The sequence below is a fragment of the Raphanus sativus genome, chromosome 6, assembly GCF_000801105.2.
Source record: "Raphanus sativus cultivar WK10039 chromosome 6, ASM80110v3, whole genome shotgun sequence".
Classification (NCBI taxonomy): Eukaryota; Viridiplantae; Streptophyta; class Magnoliopsida; order Brassicales; family Brassicaceae; genus Raphanus; species Raphanus sativus.
In genome coordinates this window covers 48,411,916-48,421,656 of record NC_079516.1, presented here as the reverse complement: position 1 = coordinate 48,421,656, position 9,741 = coordinate 48,411,916, and the positions used below count along the sequence as shown (strand labels likewise).

The 9,741-nt window shown below is 36.0% G+C and overlaps 3 protein-coding genes across 4 annotated transcripts; all 3 read left to right on the top strand.

Moving 5' to 3' along the window:
• Positions 1–1,085: 1,085 nt before the first annotated feature.
• On the top strand, positions 1,086–1,822 carry LOC108809602 (protein S40-1). Its single transcript, XM_018581746.2, has one exon. The coding sequence runs from the start codon at positions 1,263–1,265 to the stop codon at positions 1,665–1,667; it is 405 nt and encodes a 134-aa protein (XP_018437248.2). The 5' UTR covers positions 1,086–1,262; the 3' UTR covers positions 1,668–1,822.
• A 1,226-nt stretch (positions 1,823–3,048) lies between these two features.
• LOC108838110 (uncharacterized) lies at positions 3,049–4,443 on the top strand. 2 transcript variants are annotated; one of them, XM_056988952.1, is made up of 3 exons: positions 3,049–3,324; positions 3,629–4,128; positions 4,201–4,443. In XM_056988952.1, exons 1-3 carry the CDS (start codon positions 3,228–3,230, stop codon positions 4,300–4,302), a joined length of 699 nt encoding a protein of 232 aa, XP_056844932.1. In that variant the 5' UTR covers positions 3,049–3,227; the 3' UTR covers positions 4,303–4,443. The 2 variants fall into 2 exon arrangements, with proteins under 2 accessions (XP_056844932.1, XP_056844933.1); XM_056988953.1 differs by having other exon boundaries at positions 3,050–3,324; positions 4,213–4,443.
• A 1,457-nt stretch (positions 4,444–5,900) lies between these two features.
• On the top strand, positions 5,901–9,547 carry LOC108812177 (probable methyltransferase PMT25). Its single transcript, XM_056988950.1, has 8 exons — positions 5,901–6,053; positions 6,539–7,460; positions 7,534–7,683; positions 7,759–8,029; positions 8,115–8,225; positions 8,322–8,496; positions 8,586–9,050; positions 9,139–9,547. The coding sequence occupies exons 2-8, from the start codon at positions 6,567–6,569 to the stop codon at positions 9,365–9,367; spliced, it is 2,295 nt and encodes a 764-aa protein (XP_056844930.1). The 5' UTR covers positions 5,901–6,053; positions 6,539–6,566; the 3' UTR covers positions 9,368–9,547.
• Positions 9,548–9,741: the final 194 nt, after the last annotated feature.

The following is a 9,741-nucleotide window of genomic DNA, read 5'->3' as shown; positions in this document are numbered from 1 at the left end:
GAAGTACGAGTCTGTCCCGTTTCAAAAATCTAAACATGATGCTTGATCGGGTTCTGAATTTCTGATACATCGTTTTCACTGCATTCATTTATTTTTGCTCATCTTAAACATTGTTGGAAATATTTCCAGAAAAATAAAAGGAGAACAGATTAACAAATTTTGTAAACCATGCATGAGAAACTTCATGATACACAAGTTACAAAATATGACAGATTCACTCACTGACTCACGGGTGTTCACGTCGTATATTTACGTATTCTTTACACATATTTTTATTTTGCATGTATAAACAATACTTATAATTAAACTGCTAAAAGTTGTATTGTGGCAGCAAAAAAGACATTCAATTATTTCATCTAACTAAACCCAGGAACGAGGATTGTGTCACAGCCTCATAAAAATATGTGGTCTCTATTTTGCTAAAACATACACGGATACACCACTTAACACAAAAGGTGATCTGCGCCTAAGATAATATTACAAAATAGTTACTTGTTTTCTTATTATGACACATCCAGCTATTAGTTGGAGTCTTAACAATCATAATTAATAGACGTCAGTATTGTATTCAAATGAATGGAGCAAAAAAAAATTAATAAGCTAGACTGAAATCCACTTTATTATAATGCTCTAGTGGTATTAATTTACATATTTCCATGATTATGATGTTTCATAAAAACATGGAATGCTCATATACTACAATTCTACCTGAAATATTTTTGTGCCAGCGTTTATAGACTCCAATATATTCATAATTCAAATTATATAGTTAATATTAGGCGACCCCCTGGAACAAAAGAACTTTTAAGGAATAAATTCATGGCTATAAACACAGTTACAAAAAGTAAGATAGTAAAGACAAACTATAGCAAACCTGATGCGACTTGGTGATGGTGACCAAAAGAACGATCCAATTTAGAGTCAAGTCTCAGTTTGCATTGCACAGACACGTATAGATAAGATTTGTCCATATGCCAAAATTATTAAAAACGAATTTTTTCTATTTGTAATATTAGTGAACAGAAAATTAAATGGGGGGCCCGCACTCTATGCCATTACCATGACATCATGCACTAGACAAACAGTTAAACACACATAAAACCCCAACACCACTTCTCAAGACTCTCTCTACGTTTCCTTCATCATCTTCTCTATTCCCCTTTATAAAAAAAACCCTCCAATTTTCTACAAAGATTAGTGAAATCTCTAATCGTCTAATAACCAAAACAAAAACCTTCCAATTATAATTCTCTTTGTTATTAATGGCTGAGGAATTCGATGAATCTGAGGTTGTCTTCTCCCAAGATTTCAGCTTCAAGAGAGACGACGAGAATGAAAACGACATGTTGTTCGGTGTCAACAAGGAGATGAAGAAGAAGAAGACAAACAGGATCATTAAGAGGACGGAGGAGTTATCAAGATCGCTTCCGGTGGATGTTCCGGAGAACATGTTCAGGAGGAGGTACGTCGGGAAAGAAGAGGAGGAGGATGAATACTCCGGCGGTGGAGGAGAGATCGTGCCGCCGCATGTTATCGTCGGACGGAGGATCCAAGGAGGAGAAATGGCGTTTTCGGTTTGCACGGGTAGCGGAAGGACTCTTAAGGGGAGAGATCTGAGCCGGGTTCGTAATTCGGTTCTCAAGTTAACCGGTTTTTTGGAGGCTTGATGAATTGAACATGTTACTTACTTACTACCCGATTTTTGCCATTTGATTTTCTTCCAATTATTATTACAATTTGCGGATTTTCCAGTGTTGTTTTTATCTAAAGTAAACCTGGGAAAAATGTAAAACAATTTTAAAAAATAGTTATCCATTACCATTAGTTCTTATTTGTTCTTCAAATTATAAGAGAAAAAAAAAACAGAAAGAACAACAATAATTGTTATACGTTAAATTTTAAAATCCAATGCAAGTAAAGTCTCAAGTGTCTTTTGTACTTTAATTGGAATTATGGGAGAGTGATGAATATATCTGAGTTGGATTTTATCTTGAGGACAAAAGCTGAACAGAAACAGCTGTTCTGTTGTCATTGATTGCGAGAGAGAGAAAATAAGATACTAGTAGAAATTAGTTGCCGCCGGTGATATCAATGATCAACGAGAGAAATGCATTAAAGCTTTTATAAAGTTAACCCACGAAGAGCTAATTAAGCCTTATTTATTATTGGCCCATCAACGACCCATACCCGTCAAACAAACTAAGTTATTTTTTTCATGGCTCATGAAAAGTTCTGGCTTGGTCATCGTCTCCTTGGCAAGTCCAGGCAAAATTAACTTTTACCTTATTATAAATTAATATTTTATTTTCTATAAATAGTATTATGTATTTTATATGTGTTATCGTATAATTAATTCTATAAATATTTTAATATTTTTGGTTTTTACACATCAAAATCGAATATATCCGGATTTTAGAAGACACGACTTAAAAACTCATCCAAAAATTAAAATAACCAAATAGAACTTAATTTCAAAACTGCTACTCGAAAGATTCAACTAGTACATGAACAAGTACCCAAATATCTATGTCTGACTGATTCGGTAAACAATTAAAAAAATTTATTTAACTATTTTGAATTTTTGTCACAAATAAAACAATTTTATTCAAATATTTTAATTATTATGGTTAATATGTAAATAAATGTTGTCTAAATATTATGAAAAAATAAAGTATTTAAAAAGAATTTAAAATATATAATAAATTATTTTTTCCACTATTGTAACAAATGATATTGAATTATTTTTAAAATAATGAATAAAATGATTATAATTAATTAAAAATAGAATAAAAATCTGTAAAAATTCATTTAGAAATAGGTAAATATTGTTTTGTACTTTATTTTTAATAAAATAGATTTTTAATAGAATAGATTTTCAATAAAATAGATGTTTAAGTAGCTTCGGTTTGAACCAAACCGAACCGTATAAATTCATATGAAAGTTTAGAATAGCAAAAAAAAAAAAACTTATCGACTGTAGATATGGAGCCGTATGGTCACGTTTAATAATCCCATGACGACGCCTTATCTCCTGACTTGGCTGTTACAGTGACATTTGATCTCCCCAAACATACAGACAAAAGTCAGAGAAACACAACTCCACATAGACACACACATACAAACAAACAAAGCAAAACCCACTGACAAAGAGAAACTCAAGAATCTTTTGAAGTGAACGAACCAACGCCAAACCATTTTTTCATCTGCTCGTGACTGTGGTTACAATCATGCCTTCTGGTGCGAAGAAGGGAAAGGCCTCAAAGAAGAAGAAAGAGCTGGAAGCCTTTGGAGCCAGTCCAAGCAACAAAGCCCTCAATGTTCATGGTACTGTCTTCTTCTTTGACATATTACTTTTGGTATATTTTTGGTCCTAAATTACATAGAATCTTGTAACTTCAAGAAGAACTCATATATCCATGGCTTGAAAACCACTTTGTTGAAACATTCTAAGCAAATCACGTATCTAACTTTATATGACTCGTGTTTGGATGTCTGTGTTGTGTTTGTTTCTTGATATGTTGCAACAAGTGCTGGAATTTTGTTATCTTTCTATCAATATTCTTAAGAGAAAGTCTGTTATTGTGCTGTCAGTTGTTTCTTTGATCTTCAAGTGTACTGAACACCTCAGGATATGATGAACATGGAAGCCAAGATGAGGGAGAAAGTGATGGAAATTTGAGCTCCCCTGTTTCTCAAGGTAATGGAGAATTTTGGACAAGAGATTCATCACCTTCTCCCTTATCTCGTCTAGGGAAGGACACTGTTAAAGAGAAAACAGAAGATGCAGATGTTCTTCTGCGACACGGACACGAGGAGAGTGGTGTGGACAAACCATCCAATTCCTTTTATGAGAATGTTACTCACAATACCAGTAAAGCAGCTTCTGAAGAGGCTGGTGGTACTTTGGAAAATGTACCTGCTGATGATTTTGTCTCAAAGGTTGTGATCCCTGACAGAAACAAACAAGTTGAAAGCTCGGATTCTGTCCAGCATAAGTCTGATGAAAGTGAAGAGAAGCATAGACCAGAAGAAGCAAAGAAAGGTAGCATTCCAGAGTCTGCTGCAGAAACAAGCAAAGATGTCAAGATTGTGAAAGAATCTCAAGTGCCAGAATTTTCTGAAGAGAAGGTATCACCTCTTGTTCTTTCTTTCTCCCCTTCCTGTATCTGAGCTGATGTTAAGTTTCCTTAAATCTTCTAGACCTATTTGCAGAGTCTTTTGCTTTCTGGTCCACCGGTTGTTCGAAACTCGTGGCTGAGTTGCTGCGGTTTGTTTGATGTGATTGGAGGCTCTGGAAGATAATTACTGGCAGTGTATTAGTTTAAGAACTTTGGAAGGTTTCAATTTTTTATTTTTATAAATAATTTCCACTCAAAACTGTATCGCTGAAACTTGGCCCGATTGGTAACTTTTTGGAATGGCGGATTGATGTTTTAAACGCGATTCTACAAGTATTTCATTAATTAATAAAAAATACGGAATGAAAAAATATGTAAAAATGCAACAAAAAATATTTAAAAATATTTTATTAAGTGAAAAGGTGAATCTTAATAAATCATTTATAAAGTCAACATTTTCATATTATTAACTTATATGGTAATAAAAAATTTAATATCTTTTTAATGATAAATAGTTACGTTGTAAATAAAAAATACTACAATTTGTTTTATGATATTATAAAATTTTAATCTATTATTAAAATGCAAGATAAGCTAAGTATTTATAATGAGAACTAAAGTATTTTTTAATAAATTTTAGTTATTTTCATATTTTATAATAATTGATTTTAATTATTCTATCGTTCCACGAATTTTAGAATTTTTTGCAATTTAATTAATTTTTTCATGATTCTGAGATGGTTACCAATCCGAGATTGGTAGAACCATTAATGACAAATTACATTTCATCTTAAAAACAAACCCTATTTGGCTACTGTTGATACCTAGCTCCGGTTCTGAAATTTTGTTTGCATTACTTGTAATACAGAATTGCGTACTTGTCCAAAGATTAGATTTTACTAGAATCTGATTATTTATTATTGTGATTCATACAGTGTAGTCCATGAATTCTCCCCTAATATTCTTGACTCGGATATTTTTGTTGGTGTGATGATGATGAACATGTGTAGCAAAGAGTGGACAGTAGAAGCTCAAAGAACAGCCTTTTGCTAGACAATTATTGAACAAGATATATCTTCTTTTTCATTGTCAAGGAAATTTTTGATTCATGAGATCTGAACATAGTTCTCTTTTTCTATGTAATATATTGTTTTTGGACTGCAATTTCTTTTTAATCAGTGCCATGTATACACACGCACACAAAATGATATGTGAATGTTTACTTGGACACATCTGAACGCTAGCAATCAAAATCTCAAGTTAGTTGCTGAAATCGCAACAATGCAGTGAAGTTGTGTGAGTAAAATTCAAATAACTTAATGAGCTATCAAACCAAGTAAACCAAACTAAATTGTCCGCACAAATAGATAAACAAAAATTTATAGATTTTATAAATATAAGTCAACTATAACCAGTTGATTCATCCTGTTTTTTTTTTCTCGCCAGTTGATTCATCCTGTTAACTAGTTGACTTATACCAAAAGATAGTTTTCAATAGTTTTATCTAGTCAAATCAGAATAAGATAAGACCAACCAAAACTGTTACTTGAAACTTCACAACCAGTTTTTTATGGGCCGAATCTTACGGCCCGTTAAAGAAAAAAGAATGGGTTCCATTCCATGGCCTTTAACACGCGTGGTTTCATTTAGCTGGCAAGCAGTTCACACTCGAGTGTCATCAGATCTGTGTCGGTGATCGACGCGGCATGGAATATACTAATTACTAATTAATAATCTTCAAAAACACGAAATTGCGCATTAGTTAGTGTTTTTTAAATAATAAAAAGTCATCTTTATAATTCCGTCGTTAACCCCATAAGCTCGCTCACTGGATTCTGGAAGTTGAAATATTAACTTCAACTAAAGTTCCGATCCAGAAAATCTCAACTCCTTCCTTTGATCAACAAGTTGCAATCTTTCCCTTTTAATCTTCTGGTAATCTTTCACTTAACCCCTCTCTGCAGATCTCATTGCTTCTGTCTTGGCCATTGCTTTTCATGTCTGATTCGAACTGATCTTGTTCCTTTTTTTTAACTTGTTAAGTTGATGTTTTGTCCTGAAACTTCTGCTTCGTGTCTTCTATTGTTTTTTGTTCATTAAATTAGATCCATTTTTCAATCTAAAAAAAAATCTTCGTTACTTGTAAGATCCGAGTGTAATTCAGTTCAGTTCAGTTTTGATTTGATGATCTAGATCTGTAAGTATATGTGTGTGGTGTTACTCTGTTTTGTCATATTTTCATCTTCCCAAAGTTTACAACTTTGAGCCTAACCAGCTAAGTGTGAATGAATCTAAAAGTCAGCTGTGTCTGAAATTGCTAGAGCTTTGATATAACGAGATCCACTGTAAGAAAGTGTACATCTTTTTGTTACTGATCTAAGCTTTTACTGATTCCTCCTTTGTCATATTTTTTTTTTCAGGTATAAGGTTTCATTGACAACGAGGAAGATGGCTATGGGGGGGAAGTATTCTCGTGTAGACGGGAAGAAATCATCGAGCTATGGGTTAACCATCACCATTGTTCTGATTGTTTCCCTCTGTTTAGTTGGGACATGGATGTTCACGTCTTCTTGGTCTGCCCCGGATGACTCTGCTGGCTATTCTTCCTCTACTGATACTTCAAAAGACGTGGAGTCTGTTACTAAGAATGAGTTTAAAAAAGAAGAAGGTGACGTGAAGAAGGAGGCTGCGAGTGAGGATAACCAAGTGAAGACTGATCCTGAAGAAAGCTCCGGTGAGGTGGTCGAGGAGAGAAAGGAGAATGATGATGGAGATGGGGAGAAAGAGAAGGTTGTTAAAGAAGTAGAATCCGAAAGCGATGAATCAAAGGAGAAGGTTGTGAAAGAAGCAGCAGAGTCTGAAAGCGATGAGGCGAAGGAGAAAGAGAAAACTCAGCTTGAAGAGAGCACAGAAGAAAACAAATCCGAGGATGGTAATAATGGAGGAACTGATGAAAAGGCTGAAGAGAAAACGGAAGAGAATACTGAAGAAAGCACGGAGAAGAGTAACAAGGAGGTCTTTCCAGCCGGTGACCAGGCTGAGATTACAAAAGAGACGAGCACCAAAGACGGATCTTGGTCAACCCAACTGGTCGAGTCACAGAACGAGAAGAAAGCACAACAGTCTAAAGACCAAACAAGCTACGAATGGAAAACGTGCAATGTGACTGCTGGACCAGACTACATCCCTTGCCTTGACAACTTGCAAGTCATCAAAAAGCTTCAGTCTACGATGCATTACGAGCACCGCGAGCGTCACTGTCCTGAGGAGTCTCCACGTTGCCTTGTGTCTCTCCCTGATGGGTATAAACGATCCATCAAGTGGCCAAACAGCAGAGCAAAGGTGAACTTAGTATGATTTTACTGCTTGTGCTCCTTTGAAGGATCTGTCCTGACATCTATTTTTTATATTGCAGATCTGGTACAACAATGTTCCCCACACCAAGCTTGCAGCGATCAAGGGACATCAAAATTGGGTGAAGATGAGTGGTGAGCATCTCACTTTCCCTGGTGGTGGTACTCAATTCGTGAACGGTGCTCTTCACTACATTGATTTCATCCAAGAGGTACAGTTTTCATAATTAGCTACTCATTACACGGCATTGATAATTAAGTATTGAAGTGATTGTATTTTGTTGCAGTCATATCCTGCTATTGCGTGGGGAAATAGAACCCGTGTTATATTGGATGTTGGGTGTGGAGTTGCTAGCTTCGGAGGTTTCCTTTTCGAAAGAGACGTGCTTGCTCTGTCGTTTGCTCCAAAGGATGAGCACGAGGCGCAAGTGCAGTTCGCGCTGGAACGTGGTATCCCTGCGATGTTGAATGTTATGGGAACCAAAAGATTGCCCTTTCCTGGTTCTGTTTTTGACCTTATCCATTGTGCTCGTTGCAGAGTCCCTTGGCATATTGAAGGTAAACTTTCTCTTCCGTTGTAATCTTTTGTCTTAGTTTTTCTTCTGTAGAATAACATTTTTTTTGTGTGTTCTTTGAAATGAAGGTGGTAAGCTTCTTTTGGAATTGAACCGTGCTTTGAGACCGGGTGGTTTCTTTGTCTGGTCAGCCACTCCAGTCTATAGGAAGAACGAGGAAGATTCTGGTATATGGAAAGGTAAGCAAACTTTTTCTATTTTCGTCATCTTTGCTAGCTCTTTACCTCAAAATAGGCTTTTGGAATTTGAGTCTAACCTACTTTGTGTTTCTGTAGCAATGTCTGAGCTTACAAAAGCAATGTGTTGGAAGCTGGTGACAATTAAGAAAGACAAATTGAATGAGGTTGGTGCTGCCATTTATCAAAAGCCAACTACAAATGAATGTTACAACAAAAGACCTCAAAACGAACCACCTCTCTGCAAGGATTCTGATGATCAAAATGCAGCCTGGTAAAGTGTTGTCCTTAAAACTCTTTACTCAATTCCACTAGTAAAGCAAATGCAATCTGATGCTGATATGTTTGATTTACTTTTTGTAGGAATGTTCCACTTGAGGCATGTATGCATAAAGTGACAGAAGATTCAACGAAGAGAGGAGCAGCGTGGCCCAACATGTGGCCGGAAAGGCTTGAGACTGCGCCTGAGTGGTTGGACTCGCAGGAAGGTGTTTATGGGAAACCTGCACCAGAGGATTTCACAGCGGACCAAGAGAAGTGGAAGACAGTTGTCTCAAAGTCATACATTGATGGCATGGGAATAGACTGGTCTAACGTTAGAAACGTGATGGACATGAGGGCAGTCTATGGAGGATTCGCTGCCGCGTTGAAGGATCTGAAGCTGTGGGTGATGAACGTGGTTCCTGTGGACGCGCCTGATACGCTTCCAGTCATATATGAACGTGGTTTGTTTGGAATCTATCATGACTGGTGTGAGTCATTCAACACTTATCCAAGGACTTATGACCTTCTCCATGCTGATCATCTTTTCTCCACCCTGAGGAAGAGGTAGATAACAACAACATCACCTGTTCTTTTTTATTCAACTTCATGATCTCATCTGATGTGCTGAATATAAAACCCTTTTGCATTACAGGTGCAAGTTGGAGTCAGTAATGGCTGAAGTTGATCGGATTCTGAGGCCAGAGGGAACATTCATCATTAGAGACGACATGGAAACGATAGGGGAAGTTGAGAAAATGGTGAAATCCATGAAATGGGAGGTGAAAACTACGCAGTCTAAAGACAATGAAGGCTTGCTTTCGATTAAGAAGTCATGGTGGCGTCCTAAACAAACTGAGACAATCAAATCGGCCATAGCTTAAGGGCAAGTCAGAAAAGCATATCACACTTGAGTATAGTTTCTTCATTAAGTTGGTTCTTTCAAGCCTTTCACAAGGCTTTGCTTATCAAATTGAATTATTAGTTTAAATATGTGTATTCCTTTGCACCAAAAAGTTGTATACGTGAACACACTTTTTGAAATCATTTACCTCTTTCGAATCTTGTATATGCCTGCATAGGTTAAAGGGTTACATGTTTGATTGGTCATTAACATATCGTAATGGTAAAACATCGACACTTAAGTATGAATCTGGTGTATTTATATACATCTGCATTAGAGAAGTAGTCTGCGTTAACTCTAGAACACAACCTCTCGCTTAAGCTCTCAAAATGATGCAAACGAAAGAGTTTTGTT